The sequence below is a fragment of the Nelumbo lutea genome, chromosome 4 (genome assembly GCF_056320005.1).
Source record: "Nelumbo lutea isolate HS-2025 chromosome 4, American lotus-T2T, whole genome shotgun sequence".
Classification (NCBI taxonomy): Eukaryota; Viridiplantae; Streptophyta; class Magnoliopsida; order Proteales; family Nelumbonaceae; genus Nelumbo; species Nelumbo lutea.
The window spans coordinates 1,912,215-1,935,204 of NC_142687.1; the positions used below are offsets into that span (position 1 = coordinate 1,912,215).

The following is a 22,990-nucleotide window of genomic DNA, read 5'->3' on the forward strand; positions in this document are numbered from 1 at the left end:
TAAACGAAACCAAACACCCTCTCAAAACCGAATTCACGCCTTTCGTTTTTCAAAACACCGAACTGATCGATTTTTGGGTTTTTGATGAGCAGCCCCATGCACCACCCAAGTCGGTTTGAATTGAAGGCTCGACTGGTTTTAGCTGGACCAAGATTCTGTACCAGCAATTGTTATACGTCCTGTTTCCAGCGGATGTGGATTGGTCGATTGGATATTATAATGAACTCTTTAATGTAAAAAGGGTGATTGCGCCATAAGCTTACGTTAGCAGTTGGGAATATTTATCCCGGAGCCAGAGGCAGTCGGAGTCAGCCACGCTAAGCGAGAACGGAATGCTTGGGTCCACGTGTCCAGCTCCACTAGTCCAATCCTAAGCCGAGAATCATCTAGTGGGCCATGCTTTGTCATAATTCTTTTTTTGTCTCCACGTGTCCAATTCCTCTCATCAGAACTACATCGGGAAGCTCGAGAATCTCTGTATCAGCAGACAGCAGTAGCCAGTAGGGCGGGGTAACTGAATCTCTACGGCGAGGTTGTTGCAAAATCTATACTCCCGCCAATGAAAGAGAGGCCTTCAACAGTACAAAATTACCAAAACACCCTCTATCGTTCATGCAATGCATCAGCCAAGGCACCGCCTTGATTGCTGTTTGGACGTAGCGATTTCGCTAGGATCTCTCCTGAGAGGATCTTCTCTTCACCAGTGCGCACTACGCACCTAACGGTACCACGTGACAAAGCAATGTTTTGAAACTCCGCTTTTTACGTCTCAAAAAAAATATTAAATTATATGGTATAAGATTAATTAAAAATAAAAATAAAATAATAATAACAAGTAGAAGGAGAAGAAGACGATTTTTTTTTTGGGGTAGAAGAACTGAAGAAGTCGATTAATAAGACAGAAAATAGCAGAAACAAACAAACAAATCCTTCGTTTCCGGTCTCCGCTCGCTCAGTTGAAGCTTTTTGGTTTCGATACAGTTCATCGTTTCTGCAGAATCAGTTCAAGAATCCCCTTGCAAGTGAGATTTCAATTTTTGAATCTCGGCGGGATTCTGAAATTCGTCTTAAAATCTAGTCGTCGGATCAAAACTCTCCGGCCGGCAGGTCTAGCAGCTCCGGACCGGAATGTCACGCATCTGCAATGAACTTTTTACGGAGAAGATGGCGTTTTTCATCTTTCTTGTTCTCTCATTGGTGTTTTGCTTTGCGAAATCAGTGAGCTCCGTGTCTACTGATGCAATGTCGCTACTTAGCTTCAAGAGTTGTGTTTCTTTCGATCCGTCGAACCTCCTTTCCAACTGGAATCTATCGAGAAACCATTGCTATTGGTATGGTGTCACGTGCAATCCATTTTCTGGCAGAGTCATTGCTCTGAACATTACAGGGAGCATGACCACCCTGTCGTGGGATTCGGGCTACAACTCAATCGGAAGGGACAATCTTCTCGCGGGAACCCTGGCGTCTTCAATTGGAAACCTAACAGAACTTCGGGTTTTCTCCATCCCTTATAATGCATTCCATGGTGAGATTCCGGCGGAGGTGGGAGGGCTTAAGGTTCTTGAAGTCCTCGAACTTCAGGGAAATAACTTCTCCGGGCGGATTCCTGACCAGATAAGAGAACTTCCGTCACTTCGTCTGCTTAATCTATCTTATAATTTGTTTTCCGGCCCGATTCCGGACAATATGATCGGTTTTACTGGAATCGGAGCTATTGATTTATCGTATAATCAGCTTTCTGGAGGAATTAAAATCGAGCCTTTCAGTAGATGTCAGTCACTTACTCATTTGAAGTTGTCTGGTAATTTTTTGGTCGACAAGATTCCTCCCGAAATTGGAAACTGCTCCAATCTCAAGTCTCTTTTGCTTGATGGGAACATTCTCGAAGGTCGGATTCCGTCCGAGATTGGTAGGATTTCTGAACTTAAGATTCTAGATGTTTCTAGAAACAGTCTCACTGGTACGATCCCGAAAGAGCTTGCAACCTGCCGGAAACTGTCCGTTCTTGTCCTTACCAATTTGATTGATGTTATATCTGTTGGCGATAGCTTGGTTGAAATTACCAGGGGAGAATTCAATGCTTTTGTGGGAGGAATTCCTTCTGGTATATTCTTGCTTCCAAACCTTGAGATTGTTTGGGCACCCCGAGCGAACCTCCATGGCCGATTGCCGAATGCTTGGAGCCATTCGTGCAAACTGCGGATACTCAATCTGGCCCAGAATTATATGACTGGTGTCATACCGAAGACGCTGAGAATGTGTAGGTTTCTCTCTTTCTTAGACTTGAGTTCAAATCGTTTGCAGGGATACCTCTACCCACAGCTGCATGTTCCATGCATGATATATTTTAACGTGAGCCGGAATTCTTTATCTGGCTTTCTACCGAACTTTGTGAATAGTAACTGTGGCAGTTTCCCAGAGGTGGAACAGAAAAATACCGAGAACACTTACTTTGCTGTCCCTCATTGGTGGTCTGCGGTGAATAATCTTTTTGGCTGGATGCGGGATGAAAAATCTGTAGTTTTGCATGATTTTAGTTCGAACAGGTTCTTTGGTTCGTTACCATTGTTTTCACTCGGAGACAAATTATTAGCAAGCAGCCAGAAAACGTCATACGGATTATTCCTAAACAATAACCAGTTCAATGGGTCTCTTCCTGATGAACTCTTTTCAGCCTGTAAAGACATACAGAGTTTTGCTGTGAATTTGAGTATCAACCAGATAGCAGGTGTAATTTCTCAGGGCTTGCTTCTTGGTTGCTTGGAGTTAACACGATTTGATGCATCCCATAATCAGATCAATGGGTCAATTCCTCCTAGTATTGGGGAATCACAGATGCTTCAATACCTTGACTTGAGAGGAAACAAGTTGACTGGATCTGTCCCTGACGAGTTTGGAAAATTGAGGGATCTGAAATGGATTCTTCTAGGTAGGAACAATTTAACAGGGGAAATTCCTGCTCTGCTTGGTCAATTGGTTTCTCTCATGTTTTTGGATCTATCTGAAAATGCTCTTACCGGACCTATCCCTGCAAGTTTGGCAAATGCCATGAAACTTGAAGTCGTGTTGCTTAATCAAAACAAGCTTTCAGGGGAGATACCATCATCTTTTTCAACTCTTGCTAGTCTTACTAAACTAGATGTTTCTTTCAACAATCTTTCTGGTCATATCCCCCATCTTCAGCACTCCCTTGACTGTGATTGCTTCAAAGGGAATTACTTCTTACAACCATACCCATACCCAACACACCCATCTGGGCTTCCACTCCCAGACCCAGTGAATGAACAGGGTGGTCAAAAGAACAAACTGAAGTTATTGGTGATTGTGATAGTGGCTTCTGCTTCCATCATGGTCTTTATTCTCTTAGTGATGGTTGTATTCCTGGTTTTAGGAAGGAAAAGGCTTGGTGGGTTCTCCAATCTAAGAAGGAAAATGATTGTAACATTTACAGATACTCCAATTGAGTTGACTTATGATAATGTGGTTGAAGCAACAGGGAATTTTAGCATCAGGTACCTGATTGGAACAGGAGGTTTTGGTGCAACTTACAAGGCAGAGCTAGTCCCAGGTTTCCTGGTAGCTGTGAAGAGGCTTTCTGTTGGCAGGTTCCAAGGACTCCAACAGTTTGATGCAGAGATAAGAACATTAGGAAGGATTCGGCATAAAAATCTTGTAACTCTTATTGGATACTACATGGGAGAAGCTGAGATGTTCCTAATTTACAATTATCTCTCTGGTGGAAATCTTGAAGCCTTCATACATGACAGATCAGGAAAAAATGTGTGGTGGCCAGTGATCCACAAGATAGCTCTTGATATAGCAGAAGCACTGTCATACCTTCATTATTCTTGTTCTCCTCGGATAGTTCATCGGGATATCAAGCCTAGCAATATCTTGCTTGATGAGGCTTTTAATGCCTACCTGTCTGATTTTGGACTGGCAAAGCTTCTAGCAGTCTCAGAGACCCATGCCACTACAGATGTTGCCGGTACATTCGGTTATGTGGCCCCAGAGTATGCAACCACATGCAGGGTGTCTGATAAGTCAGATGTTTACAGCTTTGGTGTAGTTCTTTTAGAATTAATGTCAAGGAAGAAATCTCTGGATCCATCATTCTGTGAATATGGGAATGGCTTTAATATTGTAGCCTGGAGCAAGTTGCTGATCAAAGAGTGCCGTGCTTCTGAGCTTTTCTCCCCAGAGCTGTGGGACGCAGGGCCCAAGGAGAATCTGTTGGGCATGTTAAAGCTGGCATCAGACTGCACAGTGGAGTCGCTTTCTGTGCGACCATCAATGAAGCATGTTGTTGAAAAACTGAAGCAGTTACAGACTATCTGACAGCTGATCCTACTGTCTCAGTTCTAGATTGTTGGGATAGAAATCAGGTTATGGTGCTCATGCCCTTGAGGTCATAAATAAGGTCAGGTCAGTTGCTCAGTCATAATAACTGACGATGCATTCCCTTGTTTTCTTGCGTGATCAATCAGGAATAGTTTTACTAATATAAAAGATACAAGTTTGGAATCATTATTTACCTGCCCTACACAAGGGGCAGGTGAAAAATATAAAACAACTTGATTTATGAATGTAGTTTTAGTGAGATCAATGTTGACTTACAATATCAAGTAATGTCATAGCTATTCTATGTTACACAAACAACCAAATATGTGCTTGCAGTTGCGTGACTGCTCCATGTAGTTCTGATAGATCAGAGTAATTAGAATGCATAAATTTGGAATATTTGTTGTCTTTTAGAGAGACTCTTGATGGTTGGAACTTTGAGAGCAAGGAAAGAAAGTAGCTGAAGTTCTTTTTGTATACAGTTTCATGACTACTATTGTTCTATATAGGCGAATGTGTACAAGTTTTTTTATACAATTCCTTGACTAATATTTCCGTGTGCAGGAATTAACCAGACGGAGCTCAACTAACTTGACAATAACAATATTCTCTCTGCATTACTGAGGTTTCCTACTAATTTAGTTTCTATTGGTTTCTTCTCTTCCTTGTGGTTTAGTAGTAGCAACTTTTATTGTGCTTCTGGTATGATCTGGTTAACATAATGACAAATTTCTTTCATCTGTTTTCTGCAGAACCAATCAGCAAGTCATTGTTGTATTGCAGGACATGAAATCTGATCTGAAGTACTGGTAATTGATCCAACAATGTCTTGGGTACTATTTAGGTGATCTTATGCTTGACCTCGTAAACTTATGAGAATTTGATTCTCAGAGAAGTTCCTCCTGAAAACATATATTAATTACCTTGTAAATCTATTGTCTTATTGCAAATTTTATTAGGTGGCATTTTGCAACTTCATAGTAAATGCATTTCCTTCCAAAATGCTATTGCTTCCTAATTTTTTCTCTATTTCTTAATCCTTACATTGGTTTATATGTGAAAAATATCAGTGCTTGATTGTCTGATCAGTTATTGAATCCATACTTGTACAAGTTGCATCTAAATTGAAACACATGCTTACAGTGTCCGTTCATGTGTGCACATTTTTTTTTTTTTTGGGGGGGGGGGGGGGATTAGCTTTCATTTTTCATGAGCGATTGATCTCAGTGCTTGCATGCATGTATTAATTCATATTATTTCCCTTGCATGTGTGTATCTCTGTGCAGTTGCCCAACTGTATGTTTAAGTGACATGATTTTATTTATGATTGATGTATATGTAATATGTTTGTTTTCATACTGATGTTGCTTCATTTATATGTACTTCAGTGCATGAATTTTGGACCTGAATGCTTCCATGATCTTACATACTCATGACTCACGAGGCCCAGGGGAGAGACCTGGTTGTCACAATCCATATATCATTAGTTAGGAAAAACAATGGCATTCCAATTGGAACAAAAGTTTGAAAAAAAAGTGAGAAGTGGGATTCCTAATTCCAAAAGAATGGAAGCCCCCGGTAAATGCTCTCTCAATTTTTGCAGTGGATGTTTCCTCCTGAAAGCTCTTTTGGTAATAAAAATAAAATACAAAAAAAAAAAAAAATCCTTACATTGTGCTCCTTCCACAAACACCAAAACACCACTAAAGGTATAAGTTCCAAAGGAATCTTTCAACTGAAAACCACTCACCCCATGCTTGAATGAGGGATTTCATATCTGGCAGGACTCTGTTTTATTTTATTTTATTTTATTGGTAGAAGTCAGGACTCATTGATGGCCAAATGGCTTTATAAGGTAGTACACACTTTGTAAAAGCAAGGAGAAAGTAGGAGATGAACAACTGATTCCTCATTATAGTGACAGAGAGCACAATAGTTTTGGATGTCCTCCTAGAAATAAGGTGGTATGGCAAGGATCTTATCCAAAAACAGTCCACTGCACAACCTTACAGTGAATTGCCATTTGTGTCTGGGTCCCATATCTTTTTATCACTATCATCCAGTTTGATCTTTGTTTTATGCAACTTTGGTGCAATTTCAATAACCGATTCAACTCTTACTCATCCAAGTTTTTTATTTTAGACAATTGCCTAGATGTCAACCAGCTCTGCTACCAGCAGTAAGTGCTGGTCTTTATTTTAGCATTCTCATTCTGGCAAGCTTACTTGCTGTGTATTGCAAGAGCGAAAAGGTTGTAAATGAAATGTTTGAACAGAATAATCACCCGCATTTGACCCATTTATGTCTCTAGCCTCTAAATTGTAAACATGATGGATCTGCTTCACTATTCCCCCTTAAAAAGATCCAATTCCACCTATACAGAACCTGGACCTGTTAATCTACATGGGACTATGGGAGGGTCTCACCCACATAGACCTGATTAGAATTCTGACAAAACGTAGATCAAATGTGTACATGTTACTAGCAATCTTTTTTATTCTCCACAAATTCCTCAATAATTTAGCCTCAGCAAACTCAAATTAGTGAGAATGCGTTTGCAAATCATGTGTTATGAATTTTTTTTGAAAAAAGTTAACTAATTTTATTAATGAAAGGAGAGATACACAAGAGGGTGTACAAGTACAAAAGAGGGGCCAGACCCCTGAGAACTACACAGGAGGACAGGAATCACAGTACAATGTCTCTGGAATAACTCCTAATTTTACTAGACCATCTGCAATTGCATTTAGTTCCCTTGGGATCCCGGTTAGAGAAACATTCTTATGAGCCAGGAGGTCCCTTGCCTCTGATAGTAAGTGACTAGGTCTCCAAGGTCCAGCTTCCTGTTGTTCCAACCATCTTATAGTATTGGCTGAGTCACCTTCAATTGAGAAGCTTTGAATGCCCAGTTTGCTGACTAGGAAAATCCCTGTTAGAGCTGCTAACACTTCTGCCTTTGTGGAGTCAGCTATCCCAATCGGACCACTGTAAACCCAGCAGGTGTGACCATTCTCATCTCCTAGAATTCCTCCTATGCCGGCGGCTCCAAGGTTATCATAAGCACTTCCATCAAAGCTAAGAGTCCAGGTTCCTACCCTTCTAACTGAGGGAGCTCTGGGAGGGAGTGGGGTAGGAGGGGAGGAAACCAGGAAGTTATATACGTCTCTGCTGAGATCATTGAAACTAACTCCTGTGAGCTCCTCTGAACTAGAGGCCGACAAGTTGCAGTAGTGAGTGATGTGGTTGATCAGCTCACCCTTAGATTTTGACCTATTTTCAAACAGCCGATTGTTTCTTTCCTCCCAAATTCCCCAAAGAGCGTGCAGTATTATCAGCCAATAGGTCTTACCTCTCTTGCTCAGGCCTCTTGCCACTGAGAAATCAGATCCTGAAGATGCTTAGGAGCCGCCCAACTGAAGCCAACTAAATGTAGAAAGAAGTTCCAGATGCTGCTGGCTACCTGGCAATGTATGAAGAGATGGTCTCTTGTCTCTCCTTCACATAAGCAAAGGGTACGGGCGTGAGGGGAGATATAAAGCCTTCCAAGATTTTTCTTCTGCAGTAACTCACAAGTGTTCACTCGCTGCAGGCAAGCCTCCCAAACAAAGAATCTGATCGCATAACTTCATACTGTAAAGTAGAGCCATTATAGGAATGCCAAAAGAAAAAGAATGAACTTGTCAGTTATTGAATTATGACAATGACAATGATATTATACAGGAGGTAGTCCTTTTTATTCCATGAATACCTGAGGTGTACATCTTTCCCTTCAATTTTTTCAATATTTTGTTTTAATCTTGTTTCTGATTAAGAAATAAATGAACCAAAAAAAGCACCATCATTATTCTCGTCTTTAATTCATTACCATCAGTTATTATGATAACTTTTGGCTATGGTAGTTTGTTGACATTTTTTAATTGATTCATAATTTTGAATAGAGGTTCTAGGTGGTGGATAAAAGTCACCAGAACCATCAAATGGCACAAGTTTGGATCTTTAGTCCAACCCATTTAGTAAATGGTTCAACTGTGTTGCTTGGACCTGACTATGAATTTGGCTTTGGGGTACTGTATATTGTCAACAATCAGCTGGACAACCTTTTTATATCTATTTCGACTTTTTGAGGGATTGCAAATAGGGGGATTTGAAAACTCAAAATTTGAGGATTTTTTTCTATTAGGGCTTGTAAATCAACTTCAGTATGATGATACTACTTCCCATGCAAGACTACAAATCAATCATCTTCTATAGGAAGTAATCAATCCCAAAATTATTTTCATTAGTATATGCAAATGAAATTTGATTTGAGATTGATGTAAATTTTTAACCACACAAACAAGTCATTCGGTTCTGGACAGGTAACCAAGGACCCCATTCCATGATTTATTGCAGTGCAGATCAAAGTTGTAGGCAGTTTCAATTGAAAGTATACTGAAATAACATAAAAAAAAAAAAAAAAAAAAAAAAAAAAAAAACAAATGAATAGAACTCTAATTTGTTGCTTTCCTGAAAATCTATCGATCATTCGCAACTATTTGCAATTTGAAAATGACCGCATGGCTCCCCAAAGCTTTTCTACAGGTATACACTACATTTATACATTTCTTTTATCGGTGCATTATACATCAAATATTAGTGCTTAACTTTTTTTTTAAGTTTTCCAAATTGCAAGCTTGTAATTTTGTGCTTGCATGTGCATTTGGAGTTCAAAGTTTCATTATTTATTAATGATCAATCTCTGTGCTTGTTGTCTATGATTCTATAAGCGTATCTATTAGTGATCTTGTTTGTATACATGTATCCTTATGTCTTTACACGTAAGCATGTGTATAGTCAGTAAGTCACCTGACTCTCAATAGTTTGGTATATAATTAGATTGCATGTACCTGTATGTACATACTAAGCATATGCAGGTCGGTGATGTATATGAGCTACAGTTATTTGTAGATGAACTTTACGCCTTGGAGATAAGAGAATCAATTCACCTGAAGGCTATGTTTGGTTTGAAGGAAAAGGTAGGGATTGTAAAGGCTTCCCCATCTTTCCCTACTTTTTCCTTCAAACCAAACACAGCGGAAAAGATCCATTGACACATATGTGTTGATATTGTTTCATATATAAATTGGCTGATTTTTATTTTCCTGGTTGCATCCACATAAAAAGATACAAACTAGATTAGTTACAGTTCTGTCTAAACCTCCAGAAATCTTTTAGATGTATTCTTAATATTCGTTCTTTGTATTCATTTATTTTTTGGAGTTAAAAATGCAAGTTTATTCGGTAAAGAAACCATGATGCTCTAATGTACCATAATAGATGTCGCAAACCACCTTGGCCAGTGATACGTTGATGCCTTGACGGGTTCCTCTGCAATGTATTGATTTTAGTTAACTAACAAGTTGTCGGTTTTGGTTCTGCTTTCGTCTCTGCGCAGTACTGGAGGATGCGAAATAGCAAGCCCATGTTTACTGTTTTGGAAGAGGTTGGTGGAAGGCAACCAAAAACTTGAGACATTTGCTTCTAATCCTCGGGAGGGTTTGGTGAATGGAAATATGGAATTATGATAGTTTCAGTCTGAGTGCCATTGACTCCAATGCTGGCGTTAAAATTTTTTCATCAGTCATTTGTAATTTCTCCCTATTTCTCTGAGAAATAATAGAATGGATGGATGTTGTTCTTGCCGTCTGCCATTGCCCATTGATTCAGCTTTATTATTTCAGTCATTTGTCATCCCTGTGATTGGTTCCACGTTAACAAGTTCCGTTGTAAACAAACCAAACTGGTCAAAGGGTTTTCAATAAATGCAATACCTTTTTGTTGGACAAAATATGTAATGTTTCTCGAAAAACAAACGGAGATGAGGGAGGTAAAGAATTAAAGGACTTCATCAACAATCAGCCCACCCATCCCCATCCTCCACCCCAAAACAACGTAGGATTTTTTGGGATAAATCATTTGCCCATATAGATAAGCACATGCAAACAAAAGAAACTGGATACATGTTCATCAAAGGTTTACATAGACTGATCATACTGTTGTATTTTAAAGTTGGAAGGAAAATTTACTGAAAGAAAATGAGGTGCCAAAATCTTGAAGACCCAAAAAGCATCGCGCCTGTCAATTCCTTAAGTCATTAGTTATATGCTCAGTTACTCAAAATACATAATGAGGAGGGAAGCATACCTTTAGGTACAAAATTAAGAAACACTTGGTCCCTGCTTTGCCTTCAGCACTAGCTCCTCTGTTGTGGTGCCAATGATCTCATTAGCACGCTTTAAACCTACACAATAATACCTTCCAATGCCATCCTGAATTCACAGGTTAACCCTTGTCAAGCGTGAAGCCCAAGATGACCATCCTAATACCCTCTCATTTGTTAAAAGAAGGGCAAAATGAAAGGCATGCATGCCAATGTTTATGTAGTTATAAATTTATAATTATGTCAGGCAGGAAGATCAGTTACATAGATCAAGTCCTTTAATACAATATCTGATTTGCTATGCATAAGTTACTGTGCTCCATGCATGCTTATTGCAAACACATTATTTATCCTGTTCATTTGTGTATGCAAGTGTTGACAATTTCAGCAACAAATTTTTGTTTTCTCAAAATAGATCAATGAGAATCCATTTGAATTGGGATGAAAATGATATAAAAAGAAACTCACCCGAGCAACAATGCCTAGCTTCTCTAACTTTTGGACTGCATCATCCACATCAAAGTTACATTTCTCACCAAATTCTTCTTGAATTAGTTCTTCACACCGATGGTCAAGATCCTACATGATATTACAATAAGAAATCAAATGTTATCTAAGTTCCACACGCTACATATTTTGATTGTCTACATTTACTTATGAAAGTAAGAAACCACATGAGCGATTCATACTTGTCTCGTAGATTTGCCCTGTTCCATCAAAATAAAGAATGAAATGATCACCTCTTTAACCTGCACATTCAAATAATGCACGAACACTAAGATTTAATAAATTCAAAAAACAATTGCTGCTTATATACGAATATACTCAATGTTGATTATGACCTAAAATCCTCATGTCTTGACAGAATCACCATTACAACTTACAAGGATTATCAACTGATACTTACCTTGGGAGACTTCAACAGTAGGATAACCATAAATATTCTGACTGTTGACCAAGGAAAGTTTAGGGTTGATTGAGTCAGAGGCTTACTTTGTATGTCCATCCAATTTGGTGTATGTAACTTCTATTGTATTCTGTCTTCTATCCATGTAAGTTTGCATGTCCATCCAGTTAAGGCATTTCTTTTTGCTTCATGGGGCTACACAACCGCCCAGTGGAGGGATGCCCCCCACCCCCCCAACACACACACAACCAACCCCAACCCAGGCCCACTACTGACAGCGGGATTTGATCCCAAGTCTTTGCTACAACCCGCTAGATATCATATACCCCAATTGAGCCAGTTGACACTGTCCAGTTAATACATTCCTTTTCCAAATTTAAAAACATTCAAAAAATTGAACAAACAGTCAGGACTCAGAAATCCATCTGAGTGCTCAGCAATTTGAGAAACCAGATCATACCATAAGCTCTTGCTCTTCAAAATTTTCTTATGTGCCTTTTACAAACTTTATAGGACTGAACCAAATTTGAAGTCAAGCAAAACTAAAAGTTAGAATTTCCATAACTAATTGCATGGAATTCTTTCTTCCTTTCTTTATTTTATTCTGTTGTGCTCGGGGGAGGGGGGCTTGCTTTCGAGCTTACAGGACTCATTCACCAGTCTGAGGACTCATATCTGGATTCAGGAAGTTCTGTGTCATGTATAAAAGATATCCCATCTGAAATTATTTATGAAACAACACAAACTAATATATTCATGCCAATCACTTCACAAGAAATCTGTTCAACAGGGTCCATTCTTTGTTGTTTCTCAACCCTCTATATATGATACATTGTCATGGTCATTTGCATGCATCTACCTAGATTGTGTTCTTATACCATCTTGTCTTCTTTATCAACTCTTAATTCTGTAAAATGGTGGCAGACTGGAGATTTATTATGTGATGGACAACATTTTACACAACAAAGTCTACTTATGGCTTGGAACCCACTTCCTGTTGAATCACATCATCACATAAGTGAAGAAGAGTCCCTCTCCCGCTATCCAGTTGTTTGTCATACATCGATTGCGTAATTAAGTTCTGATATGTCGCCATGTTTTGCTGAAACCTACATGAAGTGCACAGGAATGTTAACTGTATTTGTGATGAGAAACTCAAAGCATAGAAAATCCAGACCTATAAACTAGCTTAACCATGACAAAACTAAATCAGCTGATGGCTGGTGTTTCTCTTTTTTTTAATGATAAAGGCAAGACTAAATGGTCTTCAGGCAACCCTCCTCTCCTCCATGAATGGATTATACTCAAATCTTTGGAAGGTAGAAGCCCCCTTACCCTATCTTCTTAATCTGGGGAAAACAAGAGAAGGAAGGTTTCACAGGATACTGAACCGGAGTGCCAGAAGAAACCTAATGGCATATATGCTATTAGGACACTCCACTAATAGCTTGCATATAGTGGAGTGACCTACTTAGTGGGAATAGTAATGGAAATATTCCACATTCTAAGTTGATCTGAATGCTGATCAAATATATCTTGAGAAGAGTTGATCAAATGATTATAGCCCTCTATCTTGTAACACTGAAGGCCAGAAGTTGGCAGCTTGACAAGGCTTAAAAATACTGAACCATTCAATAAGCTTAAATTGTAGTATGGGAAATCTGTGGCAGAAGCCATCGTTTAATGGGGTCACTCCAATGCCAACATGGAACCCAAGATGATGTCAGTACTCCAAGTGGTATAACTGATAAGATCTTGAATGTACTCTAATGGTGAATTTCCACAAATGAAAAGAAAATAAAGAAGAACAAATAAGAGAATAATAGATAGGGGAATTAGTCATTCTACCCAACCCACCCCAGGATTGGAGTCTGACCAACTCAAAAGATTGGACAATGGAATTTCACCATCAAGAAGAGTCTCATTTTTCAAACCACGAAGAACTTTAAAAGAAAATAAAAACGCCATTATTCAATGTTGGTCCTAGCTATCTGGGGTCTTGGGAGGGGTAGACTGGATATGGTCCTAACCTTTGGCATAGTTTTGCACAAAGTGGCTGCTCACAGACACAAATTCCATAACACTCATTCACTAAAGTGGAAATGGGGAGTACAGTGCCTTGTAAAAAAGATTTCTAGCAAAGCAAAAAATAAGAAGCAAAGGTTACTTAAAATACCAAGTACATAAAATATTCTCTTACTGATCTTATCTCTTGAAAATCTTCTTTCAAATATTGCTCTTCTAGGTTTTTGCATATTGTGATTGCTAGAGTAGGATTCACTTTAGTCCATGGTTCAAGACTGGGTTGTGGCCTGTGGATTATGGGCCTTAGGTACCATGGTCTGAGCCATGGAATGACAAGAATAAGAACTTCTTTCTTGGGCTTTAACATAGGGCCTTCACGTGTGTATGGGCCTAGCGTTACATGGATCATGCCTATCTATGCTACATCATATTATCATTGTGTCATCTACCCAAAAGAAACAAAGCAAACTATACTTAACGTGAAATAGATCTTAGCACAGTAGCCAATAAGTCCAGAGAGGATGGCAATAATGACCCAGATATCAGCTTTAGGCTTTTCAAGTGAACCAACTAGAGTAACCTGTAGAGAACCATGGGAGATGCACCAGAGTTAGATGGTGAAAACAAAGAGTGTAGCCATAATCTTTAAGGATGTTAAAGAACTAACCAGCCCAATAATAGCTGAAGAAATAAACTGAACCCAGTCCATTGGTGTTAAAGTAGGATTTTTCTTCTCTGGCTATTGAAAATGAAAAAACAATTTGTAAGGAACAAAGACGGTCAAAAAACTCATACATCCAAGACAAAAGATTACCCAAACAAAAGTAGAAAGACTCACCAGAACTATTTCCATATCGGCCATAGGGATGTTTTTAAAATGCTTTACATATATTCCTCTTTCATTCTTGGTTTTAGTACTTGCTTGTCTGTGAAACTACCAGTTCTGTTAGATACCATTCGTAGATTATGTTCATATTCTGTTATTTACATGGCACAAAAAAATTGAGAAAAAAGATTACTATTTAATGTATACAAGCATGGAAATACAAGGAAAATAATCCTCAATGTATAGCATTTCCCTGAACTGCTATATAATTCTTTCAACCTCTAAAAGAACATTTGGATCATATATAATCAATTAATTAGATTTTTTTACCTTAAAAATCTAGTGTGCTTATCAAACAGGAATCCCCATCTTAAATACTACAGGAATGAATTCAAAGAGGAACCCTTTTATTTGTTGGAAATCTCAATTTTCAATCAACCAATCATAGTAAATAATAATATGAAAGAGCTTATACCTGTATACAACAATGATCCTATCGAATGTTGGTTCTTGAATTGTGATCTTGCTAAGCAGATTATGTATGCTGGATTGAAATGAAAAACAAGTGTCACAAAAATACCCATTTCCTTCATTAATATACCAAAAGTTACCAATGGATAAAATATTTCATGGTTAGCCACAGTGTTGAATTATATGAATCAGGCTTTTAAAAGTACATACACAAAAAAAAAAAATTCAAATCTTACGTGTTTGTGTTTTTCTTTAACTACTTAAGAAATGGCATACAAATACCATTACATTATTATACATAAGAGGGTTGGTATAATAGTTGTGGCAGCATGTAGTTAGATCGGGTATAAAAAATAGAAAGGCATAAAATAAAAGACAAAGAATGGTGGGGGAAATCTTTAGGTTTTCTTCCAATATGGACTGTGCTGTTAAGATGTTGCCAAAACATGAAATGCTCTGTCTCCAAATTCCAAAACGTGTCTATCTTCCTCTATTTTTAATGGAAAATTGGCATTCGTTGTGTAAATTATCAATTCATTTATGTTAGATATAAGGAGAAAAAGAAAATGCCACGATACAAGTGTTCTTTAAGAATCCATAAAATTATCAGTCTGATGCATGTCTGACATGGACATTTAATCCATTTGTGAGAGAGTCCATGCGGCACTGGTGAGAACTTAGATTTGAGTCTGAGTGGGCACTTTGTGCAAAATAAAATGTCAAAGATCTTTACCTAAAAAATGTCAAAGATTAAGCCCATATCCAGGCTGCCCCTCCTAAGGCCCCAGATAGATGGGGAAAACATTGGGCAATGGCCTTTTTAATCTTTTCTTGTGGTTATCTAGTCGGTGTCTACAAACCAACTAGTGCATTGCTTAAGGAGATAAATATGACCAGTTTTTTTTGTGAATATAAAAATGACCAGTCATCACCTTATTGTATTGACAACAATGGTTAAGCTCATACACCAACCACAAGGATACTATTCAAGCCTGAGTTCCATATTTTCAATTTGGATTCGTTCAAAATGTAGGTCCTTTTGCTGCAATTCAGTGCTTATTTCATCTAGCCAGTGTCTAACACCAACTAGTCAATGCATTGCCTAAGGAGATAAATATGGCAAGTCTTTTTTATGAATATATAAATGACCAGTCATCACCCCATTGTATTGACAACACTGGTTAACTTCATACACCAACCACAAGGATACTATTCAAACCTGAGTTCCATATTTTCAATTCGGATTCGTTCAAAATTTAGTTCTTCTTGCTCCAATTCAGTGATTATTTCATCATTTTTCTTTGGATCCTTTGACTGTCTTGAACTTGGTTTTCTGGAAAGGATACATTCTAATCTGCAAACAGAACAACCCACAAAAGCAAAACAATACAAATTACAACCACAAAGAACATAGAGCCACCAACATGGAAAAACTGGAAACAGTTACACCACATGCTCATTTCATAAAATGTATTGTTTTGTAGCAGAAAGTCCATAGAAAATAAATGAAGCACTTAATTTTTGGCATTATGCGCACAGTCATGAATCATAGGTAAATTTCCATTCCTTGATTTTGCCATGACATTTTAAAAATTCGAAAGCATTCAATTGTCGAAATCATTTATTCCCAAGAACGATCCTCAAATATGTTATGTAAATGAATCATCATTATATGTTAAGAATAATAACACTTGCCTATTTACTTTGAGAATCCATGCCCATAAACGTGCAATGATCATATCCACTTTCTCCATGAAAAAGTAATCAGTTGTGGAATCAATTCCAGTGCCTCGACGAAATATTATGTACTTTCCATGCACAACAGATATCCATATAAGTCTTATGCCTCAAAGAAAATAATACAATAATAAATATAGAGAGCAGGGGATTAATGGTATATCAGCTACCTTTTAATTCTAAAAGAGTTAAAATAAAATAACCACCAATTCTATCAGAGAAAAGTTTATAATGGCACAGTGGTCGTAAAGATACATAAGGTTGCAATTCGAAATACAAAAGGTTAATACATATGCTAGAAACATATCAACGATAAAGATGAACAGAAAATATCTCATGGTACTCATCTTTTGCTTTTAAAACCCATTAGACAAATCACTAGCCTTTAGTCAAAAGGGTAATCAACATCAACACTCTGAAACCACAAAACATAAATGAACCAACTTTTAACAGCCAAAGAATACAGAAATGCATGAAGTTGGTAACTAAAGATTGAAGCCTAGGGATAAATCCTGATAATCTGAGTCCAACTGGAGTCCAAGGTCGTCCAGTAGATGTGGGAGTATCATAATCAACTTCATTCTTTAGTACAGTGAGAGACATTTAAAATGGTCAAGGATATAATATTCTCAGTCAAATGACAACCATACATACACTGGGCATGCAGGGTAATTCCATTGGTTCATAGTTCCCAGTAGGCAATGTTAATTAGAGAGCCTTTTAGACATTCAGGAAAAAAAACTACAAAAAATCTAGGAAATGTTCTTCTTTAGGTAACTATGGGCATGGGGATATCCAACAAACAAAGCATGCCAAACATATTCTTATAGTATTTAAAAGATATCCAGGGCACTGAAGCTTACATCTATGTTAAAGACAACTAAAACAGTTAACACCAATCCATACAGTCAGATTTCAAAAGGAAAATACCTTATCTGCAAACTCTGGGAGGTTTTCATGAGGATGCTCATAAAAAAACCGTTTCAAGAGCTTCTTATCAAGCTACATCCAATAAAACAAACAATCTGGATCACAAAATTTTAGAAACAGATGAAAAATATTGAAACCAATAAGAATATTGTATATGGAGTCTAACCTTTGATTCATCAACTGTTATAGGAAGATTTAGGAGATACTGCCCAGATTGAGCAATTTCAATCTCCTCATTTGTTGTTATCTTGAAATTGCTTTTATCCATCACCTGATCGATCAAAAGGAAAGAAAAGAAAATCAAAGGATTACAGTTTTCTGCCAAGTGAATTTACAGAACAAAACAAAATCAATTAACAGAACAAAAAATGTGTTAACTCTAAAGGTACAACTGCAACCCAAAGATGATGAAAGAATATATGATATGTCAACTGTAAATGAAAAATGTCAACTTCATACTATATTTTTAGAAGGCAATTCATGTTTAGACACAAGAACTAATGCACTCTGACCAAATTTTCTTTTGTAAAAATGACAGTATTCAGTGGAATGTAGAGGCAGACGTCTTAAAATCAATGGCTGTGTTAACTGATACTAGAACCTTAATAATCTCAAGAAGCAAATGTTTCTAGATAGAGAACCCTACGTGAGAAATATTAACCCTATCATACTTGTTCGTTATCCTGGAAGTGGATCTACTACCATAGATTTTTCCCCAATATAACCGCCTTATTTTTCATTTTACATCAACTTCCTTGATCTGCACATGTTCCATAACATTTTCCATCAAGTGAACATTCTTGGCACATAAAGCAGTCAATCCTCAAAGCACCGTCTGTGTTTTACTTTTGAATCCATTTTACCTTGTTTAATATAAAGCAGTACATGGATAAAAGAAAACAGACGACCCATTCCCTATGCATAAAAGGAAGAATAAAAAGTTAGGCTATCCCAACTGGAGAAGTCATCAGGCTTGCAACCAGAAAAGGCCTTTTTTATTTCATTTGAAGAGCTACACAACGGGAACCAGAAGATGCCTTTTTAACTTCCCAATTACTGACTTTTCATTCAGTCTTCCCAACAATGTCTATACAGCTATGCTTCTCCTTTCAAATATTCTTCACTTTCTCTCCTTCCACACAGACAAAAATAGAGCAAACAGCAATAGGTTCCATAAAATTCTACCACTAGCACTGAAATCTTCCACCAGCCATGAAGATATCAACATAGGGAGATTTTCAGGTGTCACCTATCCCTTCTAAATAACTTTAATAAATAGGACCAGATTCCAAAGATGAACTAACATTGAATCAGCTGAAGCCTAATAGATATAGAAATGATAAAGAGTTCTGTAATGCTTAAGAAATATATTACTCATTAGTAAAGCTTGCAATAAGAGAACCAGCTATAATGTTGTTTACATAAATGTGGTTGCTAAGATGCAAATCATGGAAGGAACTAAGACTTCCTCTTGGGTACGCTTATAGATAGGAAAAGTGTGTTTAGGGAAAATGGTGAACAGAACTAACTAATAACAGCACAGAAACATGAGTCGAAAATATGAAACTTGAGAAGTTGAGATCCATATAGTGGTACCAGTTTTGGTAAGAAGAGATACCATTAGTGAGCATTTTGAGAAAATAGAAATATGTTGTTTGGTTTTGTTCTTAAAAACATTATAGTGCATACTAATAGAAGTTACAGGATATGCAAAGGACAGCTGACCTGGAACAAGTATGTCAGGAAGTTCTGCTCAAGATCATCAATTTCTTTCGAAGATAGGTTCTGCTGCTCCAAGTTCTTAGATCCATGAACAGGGTCAAAGAGGGAATACAATTGCTATAACAAGAAAAACATATATTTAGTTGAAATAGAAAGGTCGAGCAAGAAAGGATTCAATATAATAACATTAGTCATCACTAATCAGAACTATGAGAATAGAAGAGTGTAGTTAAACAAAGACCAGAAGGACTCATTTGTACCATCAGATCTTCAAATTGAAGAAGATACCAAGCACGAATTATGTATTCAACTTTTTTACAGAGCTTTAGAAATTCTGAACGGTCTGAATCAAGTTCTGCAAGAAAATACAAGAAACTATAAAATGTGCAAGTGGAAGAGGAGCACAGTCTTGCCAAGACAAAAAATGTTTTGAACTAAAGAAAGGAAAACACCATGCTTGACGACCATAACAACGAATGAAAAATCATAACAGCAAAAGTCCAAATACCATGAAATGGAAAATATTAGAACAATCATTACCCAAGTCTCAAGCTCATAAGAGCAAACATGTCATATAGAAGATCGAAGGATGAAAAATCAAAATCATCATCATCCAAACCTTATCCCAACTATATGGGATCAGCTACACAAATCTTGTTTCACCATTCCATTCTATGTAATGCCATATCCATAGTTAAATTATTGGCTCTTAAATTGTTTCTTACTACTATGTCCTTTTTTGTCTACCCCTAGCCCCTCTAGCACCTTCAACTTGCAACAAATCGCTTCTTTTTACGGGCGTTATTGATGGTGTTCTATGCATGTTACTATACCATCTTAGTCTACTATCATTTTATCACCTAGTGAAGCTTCTCCTGGGTTCCTTTGAATGACTTCATTTTTGTTTCCATCATTTCTAATTTTTCCATTCATCTATCTTGGCATACACATTTCTGCCACACCCATTTTTTGAACAAGTTACTTGACTGCCCAAGTCTCTGCCCCTTACAACATAGCTAGTCTTACAACTGTTTTATAGAATTTTTCTTTTAATCTAAGTGGTATCCACTTATTACATAAAACTCTACATGCACCAATCCATTTTGCCCATCCTACTCTAATTCTATAGGTGGCATCCTCCTCAATCTCTCTCTTGTTATGAATTATCAAACCAAAGTACCAAAAAAGGTCCCATTGAGTAATCTCTTGGTCTCCAATATTACTTGTGCCCATATTTGCACTCCTGTTATTATTAAATTTGCATATCATATATTCATTTTTAGTCCTAATTATTTTAAAACATTTTGCTTCTAAGGCATTTGTCCATAAACTTAACTTTGCATTTAATCTATCATTAGTTTCATCAATTAAAACAATGTCATTAGCAGACAACATGTACCACAGGACCTCTTCTGAATATATTTAATCAATTCATCTATCTATAATTAGTGCAAATAAATAAAGGCCAAGTGTTGACTGAACATTGGTGGTGTAGACTCATTGTAACCATAAAACCTGAATGCATGATAAAAATAAATTGATAAGTAGATCGACACTCACCATGCAAAAATTCAACAATGACAAAGCAAATTTAAAGCATATGCACATAGATAGGCACGAAGCGGATCAAATAGAAGTGCAGAATAGAATAGTAAAGCAAACAAAATCCAAAAGTCATGAAAGGAAAAAAGTCAAAGGTGAAGAACTGAAAGAAAATTCAATTCTGTCAGTATCTCCTCCTCTTTCCAGTGTTTTTACAACGTGAATTATTTCATAACAAGCGAGTAAAGATAATGGTATTGCTGAATATTATTCAGTATAGGAATTATGAAAAATCAAACAGAAGTACTAGATGGAAATACCTCATCGAATTTAAGAAAAATCAAAACACAAGCAATCGATGGAAAACGACAAGGAGATGCTTCCTATCATACCAATGAGGTTAGCCAATGTCATAATAAGCTTGGGCTTCAAAATTGGGATAACGGATTCCCTCTCCAAGCGTATGACGTCTTTGTTTCTTTTATTCATCTTTGAATGTGCAAATATACGAATCAAGCAAATCTTTCTCTCTCTCTGAGTCCGGAATCCAGGTAAGGAAGAACAATGAAACAGGAAGAGACAGAAAGAAGGAAAAAGATGGAAGGAGACTTGAAAATCTCATATTAGAGAGGTAAGTGAAGGGTTTTCTTTCGAATCCGTTGATTTCGAGCTTAGCAGGAAAGGAAAACCAACGACAATGTCTACTCCCATTCTCAATCAGCTGAGTCATGAGTACCCGTTTCTCCCTCTCTCTCTCTCTCTCTCCCCGACTTATTGTTTTCTTTTTTTGCCTTCTGTAACGCCCGGTGTTTTCGGGCCTCGGAGGAGGGAATTCCTTCAAGATCGGAATGAATAACAACGATTATAACGTGGCGGTTTGCCATGTTCCACGTGGCAAGTTGGTTTGAGACTCGAAATGGCGCCTGCATGTTCCTCCGGCTCAGAATCCAATATCGGACGATATGGGTCAATCATGATACACCAATCAGCCTGACGGATATGAGCTACACTGCTACAGTGTACGAATCTGACATGATGAATGGTCAAGTCCAATTTAGATATATTCCTCACAGAACGCGTCTCATACCAATCGACCTTACAACCACATAATATTCCCGATGTACGGCTAGAATAGGTTGTAAGATTGGTATGAGACGCGTTCGGTGAAGAGCAAATTCGAATTCCGTGAAATCGAATTCACATCGGCGCCCCACAAGTGTACTTGAGCATGTAGGGCGATGATGTAACCTCCGTGAAGTCGTGATTCGCCCGTACGAGGAATATGTAAAACCATCTGAAACACATTCTTATCCGTCACGTATCGATTCATTTGGTATTAACTATTACAGAAGAATTGCCAATCAGCTCAAATAACTAATCTGCCAATTATGAATGTTTGTACGGACAGCCTATTATTTTCCAAATGTGCCAACCCGATCGGCCGCAGAGTTGGGTTCTAAAACTTCGTACATTGGCTACGATTAAAGCCTCGAAACATAGGAAATATTCATCAATCATAAATTTAAAATTTGGGATTAAATAGTTGGATTATATTCGATAAGGACAATTTTTTGGCTCTAATATCAATAAAAATAATTTTTAAAATAAATTATTTTTTTAAAATATATTAAATAAAAACAAAATTAGTATTCATCTTCTTCCTCTCCAAACTAATGAATAAATTTTTCTCAACTAGTATACATGTTCGAGGACACCTAAATTAGGACACGTCCACTTTAATCCTCTCATTTCCCCTAAAGTTCCACTTCAATCGCTTAATCTACAATACCCTTTTCCAATCGACACTGAAACAAAGCTTGGGTTCATCACTACCCACGCTACAGTTGTCGACAACACCTGGTTGGGCTTCCCTGTTTTAGTTCTGTTGTATGTTTTCCTCTAAGAATAATCGAAAATAAGGGTCATCACACCGTCAACGACGATGGCAATGTAGAATGCAAATTGGGGTTCAGGGCTGGAGGCGACGAACTTGACTCTGGTGAGATCCCAGTAGATTTCAACCTTCTTCTTTGTCAGATTGGCGTTGTTAGAGGTAGACAGAGTGGCGACGACGACATTGGTGGATGGTGATCATTTAGGCTCGCGAGGCTGGGGTGAAAGCAAGATGGGAAAGAGCCAGAGGAAGAAGATGAATAGTGTTTTGCCCTTATTTGATATATTTTTCAAATAGTTAACATATTCTAGAAATTATATTGAAAGAATTATTTTTATTGATATTTGGGCCCAAAAATTGCCCTTATCACCTATAATCCCATACTTAAACTATGAC

At 37.5% G+C, this 22,990-nt stretch overlaps 3 protein-coding genes across 6 annotated transcripts; 1 reads left to right on the forward strand and 2 right to left on the reverse strand.

Moving 5' to 3' along the window:
* Window positions 1-859: 859 nt before the first annotated feature.
* On the forward strand, window positions 860-10,026 carry LOC148853339 (LRR receptor-like serine/threonine-protein kinase RPK2). 4 transcript variants are annotated; one of them, XM_088940842.1, is made up of 4 exons: window positions 860-4,425; window positions 4,906-4,966; window positions 5,094-5,150; window positions 9,776-10,026. In XM_088940842.1, exon 1 carries the CDS (start codon window positions 1,129-1,131, stop codon window positions 4,336-4,338), a length of 3,210 nt encoding a protein of 1,069 aa, XP_088796968.1. In that variant the 5' UTR covers window positions 860-1,128; the 3' UTR covers window positions 4,339-4,425; window positions 4,906-4,966; window positions 5,094-5,150; window positions 9,776-10,026. The 4 variants fall into 4 exon arrangements, with proteins under 4 accessions (XP_088796968.1, XP_088796967.1, XP_088796970.1 ...); XM_088940841.1 differs by having other exon boundaries at window positions 923-4,420; XM_088940844.1 differs by lacking the exon at window positions 9,776-10,026 and adding an exon at window positions 5,730-5,839 and having other exon boundaries at window positions 923-4,420.
* Window positions 7,011-8,102, reverse strand: LOC148853340 (uncharacterized). The gene is made up of 2 exons (XM_088983224.1): window positions 8,090-8,102; window positions 7,011-7,729 (listed from the first exon to the last, which is right to left on the reverse strand). Exons 1-2 carry the CDS (start codon window positions 8,100-8,102, stop codon window positions 7,011-7,013), a joined length of 732 nt encoding a protein of 243 aa, XP_088839350.1.
* Window positions 10,027-10,317: 291 nt separating the features above from the next.
* LOC148853341 (uncharacterized) lies at window positions 10,318-21,539 on the reverse strand. The gene is made up of 16 exons (XM_088940846.1): window positions 21,093-21,539; window positions 19,419-19,513; window positions 19,162-19,275; window positions 17,603-17,707; window positions 17,437-17,508; window positions 16,465-16,577; window positions 15,989-16,123; window positions 14,774-14,842; window positions 14,311-14,398; window positions 14,140-14,211; window positions 13,952-14,052; window positions 12,439-12,556; window positions 11,230-11,289; window positions 11,009-11,119; window positions 10,525-10,649; window positions 10,318-10,455 (listed from the first exon to the last, which is right to left on the reverse strand). The coding sequence occupies exons 1-15, from the start codon at window positions 21,187-21,189 to the stop codon at window positions 10,539-10,541; spliced, it is 1,461 nt and encodes a 486-aa protein (XP_088796972.1). The 5' UTR covers window positions 21,190-21,539; the 3' UTR covers window positions 10,318-10,455; window positions 10,525-10,538.
* Window positions 21,540-22,990: the final 1,451 nt, after the last annotated feature.